General features: G+C 37.0%; 2 protein-coding genes and 1 long non-coding RNA gene across 4 annotated transcripts in view; 1 reads left to right on the top strand and 2 right to left on the bottom strand.

Annotated features, from left to right (window-relative positions):
- Positions 1-20462, bottom strand: part of LOC105089577 (uncharacterized) — a 75087-nt gene extending 54625 nt beyond the window's left edge. For both annotated transcript variants that reach the window (XR_010380395.1, XR_010380396.1), the window contains exons 1-3: positions 19541-20462; positions 10200-10252; positions 316-612 (exon numbers count right to left, since the gene is read on the bottom strand). This is a non-coding gene — a long non-coding RNA (uncharacterized LOC105089577). The remainder of the gene's footprint in view (positions 1-315; positions 613-10199; positions 10253-19540) is intronic.
- ARHGEF38 (Rho guanine nucleotide exchange factor 38) overlaps positions 1-22294 on the top strand; it is a 110502-nt gene that overhangs the window by 85142 nt on the left and 3066 nt on the right. Inside the window, exons 7-13 of the mRNA XM_010980666.3 lie at positions 741-874; positions 6275-6379; positions 8143-8265; positions 11088-11399; positions 15718-15861; positions 16671-16869; positions 17009-17268. Coding sequence (XP_010978968.1) covers positions 741-874; positions 6275-6379; positions 8143-8265; positions 11088-11399; positions 15718-15861; positions 16671-16869; positions 17009-17268 — 1277 coding nt within the window. The remainder of the gene's footprint in view (positions 1-740; positions 875-6274; positions 6380-8142; positions 8266-11087; positions 11400-15717; positions 15862-16670; positions 16870-17008; positions 17269-22294) is intronic.
- Positions 20565-22294, bottom strand: part of INTS12 (integrator complex subunit 12) — a 35035-nt gene continuing 33305 nt past the window's right edge. The window contains exon 9 of the transcript XR_004141907.2: positions 20565-20583. The gene's annotated coding sequence lies outside the window, so the exon portion shown is untranslated. The remainder of the gene's footprint in view (positions 20584-22294) is intronic.

The raw sequence follows: 22294 nt of genomic DNA, 5'->3' as shown, positions 1-22294 counted from the left end.
CCAACACTTGGCTGTTAGAAAAAATGTTACAGCAAACAAAACCCTGAATGCTTGATTATGGAAAGCAGATTTCTACACATGGACCACCTGGACATAGACTGACTATAAATATTTTCATTTTTATAAGATTCTGCCAAATTGTCCCCTACAAAAACTCTATTGGTTTAATCCTTGTTAACAGTGTATAAGAATGTCCCTCCCTCCACACTCTTACCAAAACCGAATGTTAGGAATATTTAACATTTTGAATTATATGAGAGGTGAAAATATTTTTAAAGTTAAAAAAGTAAAGCTCAGAGAGGTGACTGAACTCACCCCAAATCTCTCAGCCAGCGAAGACCACCGTAGGATGGATGTGAAGTCTCCTTATGTCAGATGCAGTTGTTTTTTCATGAGTTAGGTCTCGATGTGTCATTCTAGGGACCCCAGATAGCATGTGTATCATCTGAGAGAGAGAGAAGGGGCTTTTTTCCAACATCAGGGATTTCCTTAATGTGGGAGGTTAATGAACCTCGGCCTTTGAGGAGCTCATGCCCTTTGACAGCGGAGTTTCTGAAGGTCAGAGGGGTGGGCGGCTGGAGCCATGACTGCATGGGGTTGGTGCATATGCATCTGCAACAAAGGGCCAAAAATACAGATTTTTAACTCAAATGTAAATATGAATCTTGAGTACTTTATATGAAACACACATTTTCTACAATGCACCTCTTCAAAGATGTTATTGCATTCTTCCATTTCAGTTCTAAAATACAAGAAGAATGATGAGGATGAATCACTTAAAGATAAATTGTCAAAACTAAATATTCATTCAATTAGCAAGAAATCAAAAAGAGTGACAAACCATCTGAAGATTCTGACCAGAGGAGAATCACAGGTAATTTTTCTTCTTGGGCCACACACATACTCCTGGGGAACATGAATGCTGATATTTTTGTGAGGTTTTGTTTTGTTGTTATCAGAGCTGTTTCTAGTACACATTGAGAATCAAGGTGATTGCCCAGTGCTGTTCCCTTCTGTCTCTGGTCTCTCTCTCCCCCTTTGGGGGGATATGGAGTGGGGGTGTTTTTGACACTTTCTTATCTGTGGTGCTTCTGTTCAGGAAGAGGACAAAGGAGAGACAAAGACATAAGGAAAGAGCTCAACAAAGGATGCCCCAGGGGTCCTGACACTCACCATCAACTAGCATATCTCACCCAAGGCAATGCTTTCCTTTCATCCTTGTCTTGCTTCTGCCTTAAAAAAAAAAAACCTAAACTCATTTCCTTTAACTCTCTTGATGTTCATCCTATATTTATTTCACCTATAAAAATAGTGTTTAGGCGCATACCTTAGTGTGACTTTTCCTATCTGTTCTCCCTTTCCTCCCCCAGATGTACGTTATATTACTGGGTAACTGTTCTGTGCCAGCTGCTTAGCCTGGCTTGAACCACTTTCATCTCAACCCCTAATAAATAATGAGTGGATCAGCAAAGGCCCTCCGACTTTCATGTGCCTAAGAATTACCTGAGGAGCTTGCTACAAGATTCCAGAGTTCCATCTGGAATTCTGTATTTTCACAGACTCTGGGTGTTTTTAAGCTAATTGACCTGGAAGTAAGTGATCAATGGAACACACTTCGAGAATCACAAGATAGAAAGTTCATGGCCCAGAAGGAGTAATACACTGGGCTGCTAACCAAAAGTAGGCAGACCAGTTCTTAAGATACTAGGTAGTGCTTTCCCCCTCTTCTCAGCTGCCTGATTTCATCCTTTATCATGGGGCATCTCTAACAAAGTTTTCATTTGAACAAGTGGCAACTGGTTCAGCATTGATTTTAGATGGCTTTTCTGATCTGCCACAGTCTTTGGTTGCTTTTTTCTTTTCAGTAAGTCTTTGCAGCTTTCAGACCACTAAGCTAGGAGTCATCTATTCCTCTCCTGAATGGCTAACACACTTACTAAATGCATCTTCATCTTGGCACCATTAATATTTGTAAGAGTCAGCACAGAAATTAAAAGCAAAGTCTTTGAAGTCATTCAGAGCTGGCTTTGAACCTCACTTCTGCCACTTAATGTTTGTCTTTGGGCACATGAATTCAATGCAATCATCTGTAAATTGAGGACTATAGTAGGAACTAACACATAAAGTGGTTCTGAGGATTCAAAGAGATGATGCATATAAAGTACTTAACATAATGTGTAAGCACTCAGTATACTGACTATCATCATCATCATTTTATATTGAACATAAAATATTATTATTTACCTTTTAATGTGCAGGCTTCTTACTTTCCAAGTGAATAAAAACTAATTTATGCATGATGTGTTAATCGTATCTTTTACTTTCTGTACTTTTTGATGTTTTGACACCTAAAAAAGCTTGCTGGCCAGTGAAAGACAACCCTCACAGGGCAAACTCATTCTTAGAGAGCGCCAAGGACTCAGCTGGGATCACTTCTTTCATTTGCAAAACAACCAATCCTGAGTCTAAAGCCCCAATGACCTCCTTATCTAACTCTCACACATGAAGCCAATATTCCTCTGCCCTCAGTCATCCCAAGGCCAAGTACCAGGCAACTAGAGACCACCTCTATAGTCCAAAGCCTGCTGGAATTACTCAAACTAGCTAGTCCTCAACTTTTTACCCTGCCCCAGCTGTTTCTATGGGGTTTTCCCCCCAGCTTCCCATAGAAACTCCACATAAAGGTTTTGGCCTTGACTTTCCCCTTGCTCCTTTCTGCCAAATGACCCAAACTTAGTGATCCCCCTGTGGCCCTGCATGACATGCAGTGACCCTCCAAATCCCCCACCCCTCCAAGACCTGTGAGTATAGTCAGCTTCTTCCAAACCTCATTCTCTCTTCCTCTTGCGGCTGGACTGACTCTACCATACCCAGTATGGACATTCTTAGAACACATGGCTTGTGTCATTCTCATACTTACTTCTTTATATTCTTCTAGGGGTTCACAGGGTCCAATGTATAGAGGAGGTAACTCTAGGTCCCTGTTCTCAATGTAGTACTACAATGTGGGAAGTTTGGGACACATAGGATGTGTGGTCATAAATCAGGAAAAGGAAAATCCAGACATTTCAACTAAAGACAGCCATAATAAAGCTGTGGTATATTTATACAATGGATTACTGCTCAGACATAAAAAATAATTAAATAATGCCATTTGCAGCAACATGGATGGACCTGGAGATTGTCATTCTAAGTGAAGTAAGCCAGAAAGAGAAAGAAAAATACCATATGACACCACTTATATGTAGAATCTTAAAAAAAAAAAAAGACAAATGAACTTATTTACAAAACAGAAACAGACAGACATAGGAAACAAATTTATGGTTACCAGAGGGGAAAGGGGGTGAGAAGGGATAAATTGGGAGTCTGAGAGTTGCAGATACTAACTACTATACACAAAATAGATAAACAATAAGTTTATACTGTATGGCACAAAGAACTATATTCAACATCTTGTAGTAACTTATGGTGAAAAAGAATATGAAAATAAATATATGTATATTCTTATATGACTGAAATATTGTGCTGTACACCAGAAATTGACACAACATCGTAACCTGATTATACTTCAATAAAAATATAAAAAAAATAAAGACAGCTGTAATAAAACTGAATTGGGAATTCATTTGAGAAGAGACTGTAGTCTCTGTGGGCATGTGTAAATGCAGTGCAGACATTTCTCCTCTACTTTTGGGATCTTGCTTCTGACCCAAGATGATTTTATTGAGGAACAATAGGCAGGTCCTAATTCTAGGCAGGCTTTTGTAGACGCTTTTTCAGTCTTTAACATATTTGCCATCAGCTTCTGATATTTCTCAGTTGTGAACTAAAAGCATGAATTGTAGTTAAGGTTGCCTGAAGGGATGTTAATTAGATTTTCCCTTTAATCTTTTGAGAGGATGTCCTGTCAGCAATGAAGCATTTCACTGTTAATCAGAAAATCAGCTCCACAGGCTGGCTGCAGAAAAGATAAATCTCAAATCAGTCAATTTTGCACTTCTCAGCAGCTCAAGTGAAATAGTTGGTCGAGTTAGGGTATAAAACTATTACCCAAGAGGAAAATTCTATTCCATTCATCACACATGTATCGAACTCTTACGTACCTGACACTGCTAGAGATTGCAAATGCAAAGAGGTGCTAAATTCAGACAGCTTAGGTTGGAATCCTGGTCCTACCTATGAATGTGGGTAAGTTACTTTAACTTCTCATATTAGGGTAAAACCCAAGCTTCTGTCATAAGGAGATTCCAAAGCACAGTAGCTTAACTCAGATGGTCTTTTATTTCTCTCTCTGATAATAGTCCAGGTGGGCTGTGCTGCACAAGATCTCTCAGGGACGCAGTTCTCCCCAATTTTGTGCTGTCCCATTCCCTAAACACACTGTCTTTATCTGCCTCGTTGAAACTGGGTCACTGCCATTCCTTCACTCCAAGTCCCTAGGACAATATTACAAGGCCAAGATTCAGAAATGAAACATGTCACTTCCACTCACATCCTGTTTGCCCAGATCCAGTTACAAGGGCAGAGACAGCTGCAAGGGAGTCTGGAAAGGGTAGTCTCTCTTGCGGGGCAGCTGTGTGTCCATCTTAAACCTGCATCTTAAGAGGTGCAGTTTCTATTGGTAGACGGTCAGTGGCAGGAATGTTCACGATCTCTGCCACACCTCCTGGAAATGTTTTTTTTTTTTTTTTTTTAAATCTCTAAAATGGGATTAATTGTAGCATCTACCCCATATAGGGTTGTGTAACAATTAAAATTAGAAAATGGAAGACAGGTTTTAGTACAAATGTCTGGAACATAGTGTTTAATAAATGTTAGCAATTATTATTATTAAGAAAAGATACTTCATCTCCAATCCTTGCAATCCAGTGGAGAGACTCACTTAAATAATTAACTAGTGTTGTAAGAGCACACAGGAGGGTGCAATTAACTTTCTGGAGTGGAGAGAATAGAAATTAGAGGGAGGATTCATAGAAGGGGTGACAGTTGAGCAAGTCCTTAAAAAAAAAGCAAAAAACAGGATTTGGCAAGGCAGAAAAGGGACAGCAGCATATTCCAGCAAAATAAAGCAGCATGGTGAAGCTTGGCAACAGAGAAGTAGAACTCAACAATATTTCTCATAGTGTGATCCTTGAACTGCTTACTTTAGAATCATCTGAGTCCTAGCCAAGACACACAGAATAAAATAGATATGATGGGTCCTTGCATTTTAAAAAATTCACTTCAGTGTATTGTTATATGCCTCCAACTGGGTCAGGGCACAGAGAGCCTAAGGCAGAGGGTGCTGAATTTTGTGTGTATTGCAAAGAACTATGTCCCCTGTTTAATGAAAAGCTTTCTAGATAAACAATATTAAGGGGTTTAAGATACTAAAATAAAATGTCACCATTTTCTATGCATTCAGTTCTGATTAACGAAAGTATGAACTGAGAACAGCTATGGTTATGACCCAGTACCAAGCGGAAGAACACACTTCATATTCCATAAAACAGGTGTTCACACAGATTTTGCCAACAGGAAGCTGTTTCTGATCTTCTTTTGTAGTCATCTTGAATGCCAAGAAATACTTCTCACCATTGATTAGCAACAATGTGTCCTCCTAGAAATTGCCGCAGCATATAAAAAGCATATTTTTTTGAATGCTAACAGGTATATATGTAAGATAAAAAATAACTGAACACATAAGACCATTATCTTAACTTTGCAGAGTTTTTGTTAACAGAAGAACTATTTTTGTTAAGATTACACATCATCTTTCAAATTTGAGTTGATAAAGAATTATCACATTTCTTTAGCCAAGAACCTAAGAATATTTTCTAAATAAGCACTGTGAACAAATCGGAATGAGTGCTATCAGCAAAACAATAAATTCTAATCAATAGAGCAACTTTTCATTTTAATTTAATTTTTCATTTTTTATTTCAATTTTGTTATTTTATAGACCCACAAATGTTGTATAATTTAAGAGTACATACATAATATATGCTATTAAAAACTGCAGAGAAAACTTTTACATCCCGCAGCTGCCATGACATAGGTGAAGCAATGTGAAAACTGAATAGCAAATTAAGTGGCACCATGTGGCTTCACTACGCTAATTGAACATCAGCTGTACTTGTGTGTTGGGACACAGAAAAGTACTGTGTTAAGCCACCCAGCATAGCATTTCATCTCAGCAAGGAGTTTTTTTGTGCTGGGCGAACACAGTTTGCAATTTTTAAAAATATCAGATTCCTTTAAGTTATAAAACTAAATAATTTCATCTATATTTTAGGTGAAAGACAATACCTTTAATAGAGAAGAAAAGCTATTTAGATCTTTAGAAAAGACTGTGAGGCATTGTGTGAAGAACATTTCATTCTGTCTCCAACATGTACAGGTAGGTGAGACACAACTGTTTTGGATGTTTCTACAAGAAGGTCTTAAAGTCTCTGGTTATTATGAAGAACAAATGTGACTGTTCATTCATTTATATGATGACATCTGTTGTATCAAATTTGGGAGGCTGCAAAAAAAACTGCTGGTGAAGGAAGCTAGTATAAAGACCTGAGTTTTGTTCTTTGTCCATCCTTCCCCCAATCCAAATTGCCATATTGTGGGACACTTGCTCGCATGATTGCCACATGGGGTGGACCATGAGCATCTCTTAATAGAGATGAGCTCATTAATGCAAAATGGCAGACAAGGCAGAAACTCTCTTTGTTTATTTGTTTGATTATAATGACATATCTCTTTCCAGTACCTAAAATGTGTGTTTTTGCAAAATTTGCAAATTTAAGATTAGGACTGAAAGAAAAAAGAAAATCAAAAGGGAGCATAAAATAAAATTAGAAGAGAAGTTAAAGAGTACAAAGTGCATAACATAAACTCCAAAAACCCCACAAAAACCCACGTGTGCATCTCAAATTTAGCTGTAGACCACTTAGCAGCCAACCCAGGTAGGGATGTGTGATCACAGAATTCTAAGACAAACCAAGTGCTTCTGTTTATTTTATAGCCAATGTTTTGCAATGCTCCCATTACAGTTCTAGATGAAATTCATAGATAATTTAACCTTAGGTAGGTAAGTGTATATAAAAGAAAATCAATATCAAGGAAAACACATTCTGACAAAGTAATATGAACTACGATATGCAGATATTCCCACACACCCATGGCAGAAGATAAAAACACCCCCACAGATTTCCAGTCCTCTAGGAGGTTTTCCTGCCCTCGTTGAGAATCACTGACTTAGACGAACCAACTGGAATTCAGTATAATTATATTCAGTAGAAAGACCAGTCAGGAGTTTCTTCTACTGGATCTCATGAAAGGAACATAGTATTCTGAACAACATCCTGACAGTCATCATGACTATGAGACACAGAAAGTTAGTAGAATTACATGGAAATTAGTTAATAAATGATCCCTTTCCATTTTCCAGTTTTTCTCTTGGATATCAGTTTTGAAAAAAGATGTTTGCATGCTTTGATAAAATATCACATCAATGGAGGATTAAGGTGACAGGCACAGTGATTTGGAGACAAGGTTATATGTTACATAACCAACAAGCCACGCTCCTTTCTTATCTATTAACTGATGCAAAGCCTGATTTTACAGTCAGTTTTGCTACTCTCTTCCTAAAGTGCTGCCTTCTGTGAAAGAAAAATCAAAACATAGTTACAACATCCAGAGGGCAGTGCGAACCCTGCCTTGTAGATGTTTCCTTGGGAATATCTACAGAAAAGTCTTCTATTTCCACTAATTGATTCAACAGAAGTATGAGCATCTTCTCATAAAGAAAGCAGTAAATTCACTAAGGAAAACCAAAGACATAAATCAAAGAGGACTGATTTTTAAAATAAGGGATCTGTAAGAACTGAATGCTGAAGAATGACAAGTGCAGGAATTTAAGGTGGACTCCACGTAATAAAAGAGAATGTGAGACCTACAGAGCGGTAAGAAAAGTAAGGGAAAAAAAAGCGGGAAAAGTAAGGAAATAGGTTGTTACAAGTCATCTGATTGTATGAAGTATTCATGAAATTTTTTCCTTCTGTTTTTTTTTCTTTTCCCACAGTGGTCATAGAGAGTTATTTTGATGAAGTGCATGTTTGAGATACATTTAATTGTTGCCCTTTTTGTAACTTTGTTCTTGGGTTTCAGGATGCCATGCCTTTAGCTCTGCAGAGTGTAACCGAGCTGCACGAGATTTCACACAGCAAAGATGAGGAGCAGAGGGGCGATTCAGAGGCTCCAAGTCAGGCCCCAAATCCCTCTGACAACTTTGTAAGTTATTTATAGTCACAGATGAATGCAAATGAAATAGTAGGGTTAAAAGAAAAGCTGCTTTTCATTTACTTTCTTGGAGTGAAAAATAAAACATGCACTAAAGCAAATACTAATGCCGAAATGAGTAGATTTAAACAGGAGATTTTTTTATCATTAAATATTTTGAAGTGGATTAGCGAGGCTTTTACTATAATCCAAATTTAAGAGGGCTCCAGACTGTGTTTCTAGGATAGTTAATGTCTGTGCAGCTTTTAAAATCAATATTTAGTTTAAGTCTGCATATGGTATATAGGGGATTTATTAAGTTAGAAAGCTGTGATTTTCTTAAAGGAGTCTGTGGAAATGCCCAGAGTTTTTACAGGAGGAGCAAAGATATTCTCTGAGGATGTGAATTTTATTAACACACTGTACACTGGAAGGGAAAGCCTTCCTATTGAGAAAGGGCTTTTATTTAAGGGTCATATATTATATGTATTTTCTGTTCTGTGGTTAAATATTTGTTTTCTAAGAGTTCTGTGAAATATACAGAATCATAAAACATAGATTGGGGATCATAAAAATATACTTGAGCCAAGAAAGTATCTGGGTGGTAAACTAGTCAGTAATACTAATTACAATTTAGTATCTTGTATTCCATAGGTGTTAGTATTTCATAGTAGTATTTCATGTATTATATAGAAGATAATAGACTCCTTCATCATCTTGAAGGTCCCCCAAAGTGGCATTTTTTGTACTGGTACCAGTAATGTCCCCTATCTCATATTTCTGAATCCTGGGAACTGATACAGCCCCCACTCCAGCAGAAAATGACCCAGCAGCATCTTGCTTTCATGGCACTGGAGAATGGAAAGTCATGATTACATCCGAACTAACATGATAGATTACATGGTGGGAGGTGGGGTGTGGAGAAAGAGAGAGAGGAGAGTTTTTATGATGTATGTTAAATGGGAAAAGTGTGGCTAGTTCTTTACACACTTTCTGGGCATCATTACAGAGAACGTATTTTAGAAAAATCCTTAAGGGTGTGCTCTCTGGCTTAATTCTGACGTAACCAAGCTGATAAATATTTATTGAACACCATGTAAGAGCATGGTATATAGCTTCTCCATCATCAAGTGTGTTCCAGAACTGGAAGGAATGAAGAGAGAAGGTATTCTTCCCTACCTTGCATAAAATCACAAGGTGACAAATTAGGCTAAGTTAAAATAATCATCAGAAATCTCAATATAAAAGTATCTTTTAATGGATAAAGTTATATTGAACTCTTTTTAAAAATCAAATATTAAGAACTCAAAATCTATCTAAAGGCAGAACAATTGTTTTTATTTTTCCACGAGAGAGAACTATTTACACATTTTGTATAGCACAAAATATTAGAATAAATTCTGATTCTTGTTTGTTCCAACCATAATTCCCATGTACGAGTGAACTGGTTCATGTCTATGGGTCAGAGGACATATACACTGTAATATTGTAACTAGATTATCTGTAGAATTCAGTCATGTCACAGAGACAGTAATTTATCCCAGAACAGTAAACAGATTCTTTGCTTCATCGAAGGACTCATTCAAGAGTCTACAGGTCTATATTGATTATTTTATAAGCTAGACATCAGATTTAATCTGTGTTGGCTATTGCTGAAGCCAGTAAGAGATCAGTTTCCCTCCTCTTCTAGATTTCCCATGAGTTCAGTTACCGGAGGTCATTTAAGTTAATTAATACAAGCTGCTGCTCAGATGCTGATTCTCTAGGAAATCTCCCAGAGTATAAAAGAGAAACCTGCTTCCAAATTTCCGTAGCATAATCATGAAACCCAAGCATATGTGATAAAGGGTAAAGTTGGGCAGTCAGCAAACACAGGCTACTTGTGCCCTTTGGAATACAGGGGAGGAGGAAAGAGAAATAGAAGAAATTAAATCCAGGGTACTCACATGCTGGTATGGAGCTGGGCATTAATATGATGTTCATTTTCAATGAGTCAGACCTAAAAATACAACAATTTAGGACACAAAATTGGCATCAGCTCAATCCTTCAAGGTACTTAAAGAGGAAGCAGTAACTCTCTGGTCATTTCTATACCAGGAACAAAATACCTATAATAAGGGGGTACTTCTGTATAGGGGGTACAATTCCACTACCTGTATTAGCCACCAGGGTAGCCAGAGAATTGGGGCAGATGTGGGAGGAATAGGATATGGTCTCTCCTAAGACCAACTATCTTCCCTTTATCGCTAGCAAAGGAAGGGAAAGATACGTGAATAATTTGTGCAGTCTTGGAAGTCAGAAGTGGAGACTGCCCCCACCCCATGTGCTGGAGTAGCTTCCCCATCTCTGGGATTAAGAAGAAGGGGAAGGGCAAAGTGTTGAGGGAATGGCCCCAGTGACAAAACCAATAGCTGTAGAGAGAAGGGTGGGTGGAGCGTATTTTAGGTGTGCAGTTTCAACTTCTGTGTTCTTCCTATTCACTCTTCAGGGTCAACATTAGAGTCTAGAGTTGCTGTTTTAAGTCCTTGAACAGGTTTAGCTGAACAAAAAGATGATCCCTTGGAGAGGGAAATAGCTCAGTGTTAGAGCACATGCTTTGTATGCACGAGGTCCTGGGTTCAATCTCCAGTACTTCCATTAAATAAATAAAATAAAACAAATAATTTTTTTAAACTCTAAAAAAATAATCCCATGCTCCTCTTATAACTTGGCTAGATGCTTTCCTGTCTTCCTCTGTGCTCCTGCAGGCAGGGAGTCAGCCTCTCGATAACAGCTCTGGACGTGGTATTAGGCATTCCTCTTTCCGTGATGGGATTGTTTTTCTCCTTTGGCAGGCAGCTCACTTACAGAAGCTTGTCCTGATGCCCCTGTCAGCCCTGCTGTCCCTGTTTCCAGGGCCTCAGAAGCTAATCCAGAAACGCTATGACAAACTACTGGACTACAACAGCTACCTGCAGCGGGCGGCAGGAGATGAGTCAGACTTGGCCAAAAGGGAATATGAAGCCCTCAATGCCCAGCTGGTGGAAGAGCTCCAGGTGTTCAACCGGGCCGCGCTGAAGATTCTGTGGAACTGCCTATGCAGTTTCATCACCCTCCTCAGGGACCTGATGCTTGTGGCGCAGCAGGTTTACTGCACGGTGGTGCAGGTAAGTGCAGCACCAGCACCTGGCTACCTTGGCCTTCAGGATCTGTTAGAAACCACACAGTGCAAAACAGCCTGCACACAGCGTGCCTGAGCACAGTCATAGTGTGTGTGTGTGTGTGTGGGGGGGTGTGGTTCTTATTTTAACTGAAGCCACATAGTGCATTGGTCCTTATCCTGCTTTTCCACAGGAACTAGAAGAAAGTATCCTAGTGCCAGTTTGCTGTGACTTACACACTTGTAGGCCTTTTTGGAAATTCTTTTGCAAACATCAAAAATCTTTCAGCTTTGCCCCACTCATTGGTGGAACCAACGTAGCTGCATCTATCTGATACTATGTTGAAGCTTATCAATTTATATTTTGTATTCTCTTCCCAACAGTTTTTGAGTTAACCATGACTAAGATGTCCATCAAAAAATAAGGCCATCTCAGTGTAATAACAGAAGTAGAATATCCAACAAACCAGTCTTTGTTTTGCTTTTGTTTTCTGCTAAGGAAGAGAAGTCTGATGTGTGTGTGTGTGTAAGTAAAAAAAGAAAAACAAAACATATATATATATATATATATATATACACACACACACACACACACACATATATGTATATATATATAATTTAGCTTTCCATTAGGATATGATTTTATAATTATTTTCTGAAGAGGAAGAAAGATAGTTACAACCGAATAATCAACTTTAAAAAATACAGCTTGGTTTCTTGGCTCTTCATTTCAAGTGTATTAGTGTATGTTATTGTCCAGCTGGTTAGATATTTAATGGGCAACATTTGGAGGAAAATTAATTGTCCCTACTTTGTCATTGTATATTTAATTAACTTTTAACTTATCCTTTGAATTAAATTAAGTTGAATAAACAGGTGCTACATTTACTTGGTTCAAAAGGCAAAACTACATACAAATGCATAAGCAGTCTCATACCTTCTGTCTCCAAACCATCTCCTGCTCCCACCCTCATTGATACTAATTTATTTTTATTTTTAGGGTTTCTTTGTGCCATTAAAAGTAAGTGAAATGTATATTTTTATTTCTTACACAAAACTAGTACACTATAGCACCATTCTGCAACTTGCTTTTTTAACATCCATGTCAGTAAACAGAGCGCGTCATTTCTTTTAAAGCTTTACACTAGTTTGCTGCATCCTTGTACAACAGTCTATAACCAGCCCGCTATTTTTTTTGTGTAACAACTTGATTGAGATATAATTCACATACCATATAGTTTGCCCATTTAAAATATACAATTGAATGGTTTTTGTATGTTCACGAAAGTTGTGCAACCATATTCACAACCAATATTAGAACATTGTCAACACCCCCAAAAGAAACTCTATACCATTAGCAATGACTCCACATTTTCCCCTAACCACCCCAGCCCCAGGAATCACCAATCTAGTTCTGTCTCTGCAGATATTCCTATTCTGGACATTTGGTATAAATCGAATTATACAATATGTGGTTCTTTGTGACTGGTTTCTTTCTTAGCATAATGTTTTCAAGTTCCACCCATGTATTGTGTTTCAGTACTCAATTCTTTTTATTGCCAAATAATATTCCATTGTATAGATATGACACATTTTATTTATCCATTCATCAGTTGATGGACATTTCAGTTATTTGCACTTTTTGGTAATTATGACTAATGCTGCTATGAACATTCACGTTACTAGTGGATTTATGTTTTCATTTCTGTTGGGTAGATACCTAGGAGTGGAACTGCTGTATCACATGCTAACTCTGTTTAACCTTTTGAAGACCTGCCAGTCTGTTTTCCAAAATGGCTGCACTGTTCTACATTCTCAACAGTAATGATTGAGGGTTCTGATTTCCTTACATCTGTCTTTTTTTATAGCTATCCTAGTGGGTATGAAGTGATATCTCATTGTGGTTTGATTTGCATTTCTCTGACTAATCCCCTATTTTTATAACTTTTAAAATAGAGGTCTAACTTAAGAGATTATATACAGTAAAATGTATCAGTCTGAAGTGTATATCTTAGTGAATATTTGCATGTATACACATCGGAGTAACCCACCACCCAGATCTAGATATAAACCACTCATGATTACCCCCAGGTTATAGTTCCCCAAAGGGAACCACTCTTCTGACTGACATTACCATAGACGGTTTTGCCTGGTTTGTTTTTCATATAAATGGAATCATACAATATGCATTCTTTTGTATATTAACCTGTCCTTATTGATGGATATTTGGGCTATTTCCAATCTTCTATTACAATAATGCCAGAGTCATTTTAGATGTGGGCAGATGTATACTTAAAACAGATTTCTCGAAGTGGGATCTCTAGGTCAAAGGGTAAATACGTATGTAATTTTGTTTATAATGCCTGATTTTCTCCTTTAGGGTTGTACTGTTTTAGATTCCCACTTCCAACATGAGAGTTTTGGTTTCCCTAGATTTTTGCTAATCCAGGTTCAAGTGTAATTTTAATTCGTATTTCTTTAATTATTAGTTAGGTTGAGAATCTTCCTGTGTTTGAGAGCTATTTCTATTTCTCTTCCTGTGAACCAGCTGTTCATGTCTTTTGCCCCTTCTTCTAGTTAGTGGCTATTTTTTTCTGTTTCTAGAAGCAACACTTATACTAGGCAGGCGAGCCTTTTGTCTGAACTGTAAATTGAGAATATTCTTCCCAGTTTACTACTTGTCTTTGGACTTTGTAGTGTGTGTGTGTGTGTGTGTTTGTCATGCAGAAGTTCATTTTTTAAAAATATAGTCAAATTTATTAATCTTTCATTTTATGATTTCTAGATTTTAAGTCATATTTAGAAAGGACTTCCATACTATGAGGCTCCAAATGAATTCACCTATGTTTCCTCTAGTATATTTGTTGTTTCATATTTTTTATTTAAACCTTTGATCCATATAGATTTTATCCTGGTTCATCATGTGAAATATGGATGCAACTTTATCTTTTTCCAGTTGGCTATCAGTTGCCCCAGCACTTTACTAAGAAGTTACTTGTTCTTAATATTTTCTCAATGAAACTCACTTAATTCAGTTTCTTTGGATAATTTCATTCTGATGTTGAGGGAGAGAGACTTTGTATATCATATATGGTCACGGTCCTCTTGGGCTGGTCAGACTCTCCAGAGATGTCTCTTCAAGTTTTCTGCCTGGAGGACCTAGTTGGCAAGGTCTCTGGGTCCAGTCTATATTCACACACTTAATTACCTCTTTCTAACAGGGGTCCCCCACCATTATTTGTGCTTAGTGTCCCCAGTCTAGAGACTGTTTTACCATTCACAGAGAAAAAAACTTAATCTTCTGCTAAGGTAGGGAAAAAGCAATTGCCAAGATTCACTGAAATAGAAAAAAGATAGAAAAAAGAATCTAACTTTTTAGATTTAGCAGGGATCCAACTGCTTCAAAACAGTTCTGGTTGTCTATATCTGCATAACAAATTACACCAACCCTGGTGATATGAAGCAACCAGTTGTTACTTGTTACCATTGTCTCTCATAGTTCTCGCGAGGTTCACTGGGATCAGGTAATCACTATCAGTGTCTCAGTCGGATATCAGTTGGGGTTGAAATAGAGTCACAAAGATTCTCTCATGCCACTGTCTAAGGTTGGTGGTGGGACAATGACAGAAGACTCAAACAGCTGGGTCTGCACCAGCTCTGACTTTTCAACATGGTCTTTTCATAAAGTGGCCACAGGGCAACTGGACTTCTTCCATAGTGACTGAAGTCCAGAGTGAGTGTCCCAAGAGATACCAGCAGAAACTGCAGGTCTTTAATTTTTTTAGCTTAATCTTGAAAGTCAGACAACATCACTTGTTATTCTATTTCAACATTCTATTCATTGAGGCAACCATAAAATCCCAACCAATTTTGAAGGAAGGGGACATTAGACTCCACCTCTTGATGGGAAGCATATCAAAGAATTTGCTGATTTGTTTTAAAACTACCACAGGATCTTAATTAATGTTTCTTGTTTTAGCCTTTTTCTCTTTCCTACTATCCTATCCCACCACATTGGAGGTGCCTACTGCCATTAATTACAGAGCCTTTCTTCCAAAAATTTTATTGCTATTGTAATTTTTTATCTCTTCTGTTTCCTTCTATTTAGGCTCGAAACTTAAAAAAGAAATTATTCTTGTCATTTTAGTGGGGTTTCTGGAGACAGCAAACTGGATTGTTTTTATCTAGAAGTTTTAACATTGCCCTAATTTTTCGCTGTGGAATATAGTATAATTTCTCACTGTTCATCACAAATCTATTAAATTCAGTACCTAATATGGTTAAGTAGTTGTCTGGGAACAATGTCATATCATTTCTACCTACAGGTACCTTTGTTAGCCTCAAGTATCTCTGAAATTCAGAATCGAGTACTAGAAGAGATTCAAAATCTGAATTTTATGAAGGATAACAGTGCTACTTTTATTGAGAGGAAACTTAGTTTTGAAAAGAAGAAGCCTGTGCAAACTCTGGTGAGTCTGATAGCGTTCATGACAATGAAAACTGTCATTTCTTTGTCTTGTTTAAATCATAGTGTCTTATTTTTCATATCACTTATTCTAATATCCTGTAATTTCCCTACTTACTATATGTAGACTTTCTTGTCTTTCTCCCCTCTGTGCTATGAACTCTGTAAAGTCATAGACTTTAATGTGTTTTGTACATGATGTATTCCAAGTGCCTAAAATGGTGCCTGATACAAGGTAGGTTCTCTACAAATATCTGCTGGATGAATGAACAGAGTTTTAGAGAGCAAAATCATAGTTCAAACTGTTCTTTTTTCTAGATAAGGAATCCCAGTCTTCAGAGATAAAGTGGCTTTCTCAAAGTTACTTAATGGCAGAGCTGGGCCAGGGGCCAGGCCTCTAAACTCCTGCCTGATTTACTGATATTACTTCCCAGAAAAATTCATGCACATGTACAATTTACTTAATTAAATATTATTTATCAAGTGCTTAATATACAAGTGATTGCCTACAGCTTGGCAAAGAATTAAAAAATTGTTCAACATCCAAGAGGGATTAGAACCTCTGCCTTCTTATTCGCAGTTGAATTTTCTTCTCTACAACACTGCCCTCGTGTGCTAACAGGAGAATTTTTCACTGCATAACTCAGCTGAATACTTCACAATAATAACCTGATCTATGCCTCAACATTGATATAATCCCAGATCAATGTATGGCTTCAATATTTTAAGTCTCCAGGGAAGAAATATTTACCAACTCAGTGAGGATTTTATCATACATCTACCTAAACCAAAATCTCTCCTTACTTCTTTCAGCCAGAAGTGCCTCGTCAAACTGACACTCACCGCTCCAAACTCCTGTCCACATACAGTACAGAGGAACTCTACCAAGCCAAGCGCAAGTGCAATGCTACACAAGAATATGACATCGATCTTCTGGAAGGGGAGTTGGTGGCTGTGATGGAACAGAAGGACCCACTGGGCAGTACGAGCAGGTGGCTTGTTGACACAGGAAGTAAGTTTTTTGCACAGAACTTCCACCTCTCTTCTAGTTGAGATTTTCCCAGGGGTCTCTGCATGCTTCTCTCAACACAACTGTTTGGAAAGAGTATACAACTAACCTTGTTTTTTCTTTCTTTTTATTTCCTATCCAGTTATAAAAGGATACGTGTATTCCTCCTTCCTAAAACCCTACAATCCAGCAAAAGTGCAGAAGGTGGACGCTGAGAACAGGTTCTGTGATGATGATTTTGATAACATCAGCCTTTTCGTGTCTTCACGACCAGCCAGTGACAGTGTCACAGGCACCCCAGAAGGTAGCATAAGTGATAGCAGCTCATCTCTTAGTGGAACATGTGGAAAGTTTGAAACCAACGGTACTGATGTTGACAGTTTTCAAGAAGTAGATGAGCAGGTAAGAATTCGAACCTTAATGTAAAAATGCTTGGCTGTTCAAATCGTGAAAGATGTTCTCTCTAACGGCTCTGTCTTACTGTGAGACTCAGTGGAAGCATCAGCTTTAACACCAAGGGGCTGTATCAGCACTTCCTCCCTATGCATATTTTGCAAGGATTTGAATTCCCTGAGCCTGTCTCCTCAAATGAGGAAAAGAGGACAATAATTCCTACTTTGCAGAGTTGACGTGAGGATTAGAGGTAATGAGCATATGTAAGGTACCCAGCACGGAGTAGGCACTGAATAAATCGCAGTTGTTAGTACTTCGAGTGAAGGGAACATGGTCTTTTTGCACTCACCCATCGGAGAAAAACAGCTCAATACTGAACAGATTGCTGCCATTAGTAGCATGTGGAAAATTGGCCATCATTCCTCTGAGAGCAATATCTTCATTGAGACATCTATGAATTGGTCATTTTTAATCTCTTGCATAATGACCTATGCTATATACTATATACTGAAACTTTTAAAAGCTACCTTTCCCTCACTTAATCAATGCAAAGACTATTGGCATAATCCTTTCCCCAAATGGTAACTTAACTATAGTTTTGTTTTTTTACTATCTCAGAAGGTTTCAATATATTTAACTGTTAATCCCCAAGTGGTGACCAACTCACATTCCTTCTGTAAACTTGCTTTTTTTCTTCAGTGGATTTTCATTAATTAATCTTAACTTCTTTTTTACAAATAAGGTTAACATATTATTTGTGAAAAGTTAAAATAGAAAGATATATGTAAATTAAAAGTAAAGGCCTTTATTCTCTCTTCAGTTCTACTTTTTAGAGATTATATTCAGGTATGTCTTTTCAGATATTGTATTTATATGAGTATTTATACTTATATGAGTGGGAACATATATGTGGTACATAATCTTTTTCACTTAATGATATATCTTAGACATATCAATATCTAAATGTCTATTTAGATATTGATTTTTTCCTTAAAAAATTCTGCATAGTATTTAATTATTTTAGATATACCATAATTTATGTAACTATTCGCATAATAATAAACATATAGAACATTTTGATGTTTTCAAAATTTCAAACAATATTTCAGGCAAGATCCTTGTTTATCTGCAATATATGAGGGTTGTGAATTGCGGTTTCTCTATATCCTGGATTTATTATCTTTTATTACAGACATCTTACTGGAGGCAAAGTAGTGTCTCATTGTAGTTTTACTTTGCATTTCCCTAATGACTAATGCTGTTGAGTATCTTGCATGTTCTTATTGGCCATTCCTGTATCTTCTTTGGTAAATGTCTTTTCAGATATTTGGCCACTTAAAAAATTGGGTAATTTCCCATCCCATTATTCAGTTTTAAGAATTCTTTATATAGTTCTGGATGCTGTTCTTTATCAGACACATAATTTACGAATATTTTCTCCCAGTCATGACTGATTCTAAACTCATCTATACATTACTGTGTGTTCTTACCACTTTTCTGACTTGAAGTTTCAAAACCCTATTTTTCTATTATTCATTCACTCTCTTAGTGTATTCAGAGTTTCTGTAAGACAATATAATGTTATAATGCCAACTGGTAAGAAAATTTTTATCAGTGAAATCTACATAATTGGTTAAATGTCCTGGCTGACTTGGCCTTATCTCAATAACCTGGAAGGACAGACATTGGAGGACCAAATTTGTCAAGACACCCTAAAGCTAGCTTGATGTTGAGTTCTAGTTCTAAGTTGGCTTTACAGGGACTTTTGGATTAAGCACCTTACTTAGGCGCTTTCAGCACAGGTTTCGTAGTCTAAAACTGCACCTAGTTCCCACTACTGCTATTGCAGAGTAATTCTCTTTGAGTAATCCTATCAATGCGTATCATGGGAATTAGGTCCTTCAGAAGTTTCTATTACTGAGAGGAAAAAAAAATGAAGTAATTTTCTTTTGCTCAAAACAGAAAGTATATTAATGATATCTCTCCATAAAGTTCTATTTGTTCTCCTTTTCCTCTGAGTTTAGATCCAATTCAAAATAGACCCTGGTGTCAGGGATATAAATATAAACACTATTACTAATATAGCTGGATTAGAAAATGCAGCTTGGATCTGTGACCACATAGGATCCCCTATACCTTCCCTCTGAGTTGAAATAACCCAACCCAAATTGCAGGGGTTTCCCATCAAATAATAATGGCATAATCTGTGTTAGTTTTCTATGCTGCATAACAAATTATCATAAACTAAGTGGCTTAAAACAACATAAATTTATTATCTCACCATTTCCATGGCCAGCAGTCCAGGCACAGCTCAGCTGGATGCTCCACTTAGTAGCTCCTACGGCTGCAGTCTAGACGTTTGGCTTGGCTGTGCTTCTTTCTGAAACTCAGAGTTCTTTTCCAAGCATGTGGTTGTTGGCAAAATTTGGTTCCTTGTTCCAGTAGCACCAAGGCTTCCATTTTCTTGCTGGCTGTCAGCCAAGGACCACTTTCAACAGCTCAGGCTGCTCTCAGATCCTTGCTACGTGGCTGTCTCCATAGGCAGTTCACAACATGGCTGTTGGCTTCTTCAAAGCCGGTAGGAGAGCACCTCTCTCATTTCAGCTCTCTCCCTTCAGAGAAGATCTGGACTCTCTTTTAAAGGCTTACCTGATTATGTCAGGCCCACTCAGGATAGTCTTCAACTAACTCAAAGTCAGCGTAATAGGGACCTTATTAGGCACCTCTGCAAAAATCCCTTTACCTTTGTAAATAATGTAACCTAATCATAGGAATGAAATCCCATCATATTCACATAGGGGGTTATATAGAACATGTTCAACAGGAGGTGGTAATCTTGGGGTCAGTCTTAGAATTCTCCTACCATACTATGTAAGATGCCTTGTTTGGTGAGCAGGATGCTGGACAAATGTGATAACAATCTTTGATACTTCTCAAAGAGGATCAGGTTTAATAATAGCTAAAACCAGCTTTAGAGGGAAGCAATATCTGAGAATCAGTGCTCTTTTCTTTTTTTCACATAAATAATACTGAGAACACAATTTTTGACTTTTAAAAAGCTGTTCTGCTAATTCTAGATTCATTGTCTAGTCCCTCATCTTTACATTTTTTCAATTGCTTATCATGATAATGCTATATGTTTAGTATGCCATTATTTAGAAAGTGCATCAAAAGTCAGCAGACAGTAACATAATGTATTTAAGTAGTCATGAAAATGATGCTTTTAAGAGCTATTTATTGAAATGAAAAGATTTTAAAATATATTTTGCAGTGAAAAAGCAGGTGGCAAAAATTACGTGTACTATAATTACATGTTTATTACCACTTCAGGTAGGTAGGTATAAAGAAAAGAGGAAGAAGAAAAGGAAGAAAGGATAAAAGAAAAACAAGGTATTAATAGAAGTTGGATAATTTATTTTTTTGCTTACCTTTATTTAAAATTTTTTTTACAATTACTTACGTAATAACAATTCATAATTTTTAACTAAAGAAAATGAAAGCTTGCTTCTAATGAGTGGGAGAGAAGAATGAGTGTTTTTCATGCAATATAACTATCTTGGCTTCCTGAGCTACATATGATATAATACCATAAATGCTGGTTTTGTAATTTTAGTTTTGGAAAGGAAGATTAAACTATCTCATGATTTTTGTGGTTGCTAATTGGAAAACTGGGATGAAATCAATAAAATGAGATTCAGTGAAGAGAGGTAATGTGGCTCACTAAGGGAGGAACAATTAAATGTACAAATAAAGAATAAGGAAATGCTGAACTGGCTGTGACACCACAAGGAAAGAGCTGGTGGTTATGAATAGTGGGTAATAAATCCGGTATGAGTCAATAATATAAAACAGAGTGCTACAAAAAAAAAAAAGTAAATGCTGTGAAACTGGGTTGGAGTCATAGAATATTGTACTTAAAATGAGCCAGAGCTTCACAGATTTCAAGGAAGCAACTAATAAGATATATATTGATAAGTGCCAAGGGGAAAAAGAAAAGGATCAGATGATTATGGCTTAAATTAACAAAATTTTAATTAACGTGTCTGGAGTAAAACATATTAACATTGAAAGTTTGAAAAATACAACCTAGAACAATTAAAATATTTTTTTTAAGGGAGACATTCTTAGCTCTTAAATCCATAACCTATTGAAAACTTCTAATTTGTGGTCTAACATTATTAACCACTGTCTCTTTAAAAGCAGACTTACTTCCATTTTGAATATCTATCTTATGTTAAATGGAGGCATAAAGAAATATAAAAACTGAAAAATGCTCATCCTAAATTAATTTGGGACCATGATCATCTAAAGTATTGAAAGTACATGTTGTAATTTTGTACTTAAAATTTAAAATACAATTTATGAGAATCTATACTGAATGTTTAAAATACAAGCTTTGCAATAATTTCATACCAAATAGATCTAGATGGAAGGTTTTATATTCCCCCTGAGAGAATATGCACCAAATGAAAGGCTACCATAAATACTTAGGAATAGTATATTAGTAGGTAATTTGACCTGTTAAAATATCTATGGCTGCACTGGTGAGGCATATTTATTATGCATAAAAGTTGCAAAAGATGGCTAGCAACTGCTAATGTGGGCTCTTACAGATTATTTCAGAAGCTGTATATTATGATACATCATATTCCTGAAAGCTTTTGCAAACCAAATCCCCTACTCTGCTCATGTGGATATATTCAATGTCTTCACTTTCTAAATAAAAACAAAAAACCCAGCAGCAACATTTTAGGGATTCCAGTCCCTTTATACAAGAATACACTCTGCACATTCTTGTCAGGACAAGAATTTGGCTCCTAAAGTACTATGAGAAATGGACCAAGCCCAGGATTTGGAGTTAGAAGATATGGTACGGACTAGCTCTGTGATTAAGAGCATGTTACTTCTCCAAGTCACAACTCACAGGGTTGTTGAGGATAAGGCACATTTGACATGTAAACTGTCACGAGAGCTATAAAAGGTGGTTATTATTGCTACCATTCCATTGCTCAAGAATTTCTGGCACCTCTTTTTT

The sequence above is a fragment of the Camelus dromedarius genome, chromosome 1 (assembly GCF_036321535.1).
Source record: "Camelus dromedarius isolate mCamDro1 chromosome 1, mCamDro1.pat, whole genome shotgun sequence".
Lineage (NCBI taxonomy): Eukaryota > Metazoa > Chordata > Mammalia > Artiodactyla > Camelidae > Camelus > Camelus dromedarius.
The sequence above is the reverse complement of the archived record's forward strand: the minus strand, read 5'-3'. Positions and strand labels throughout refer to the sequence as shown.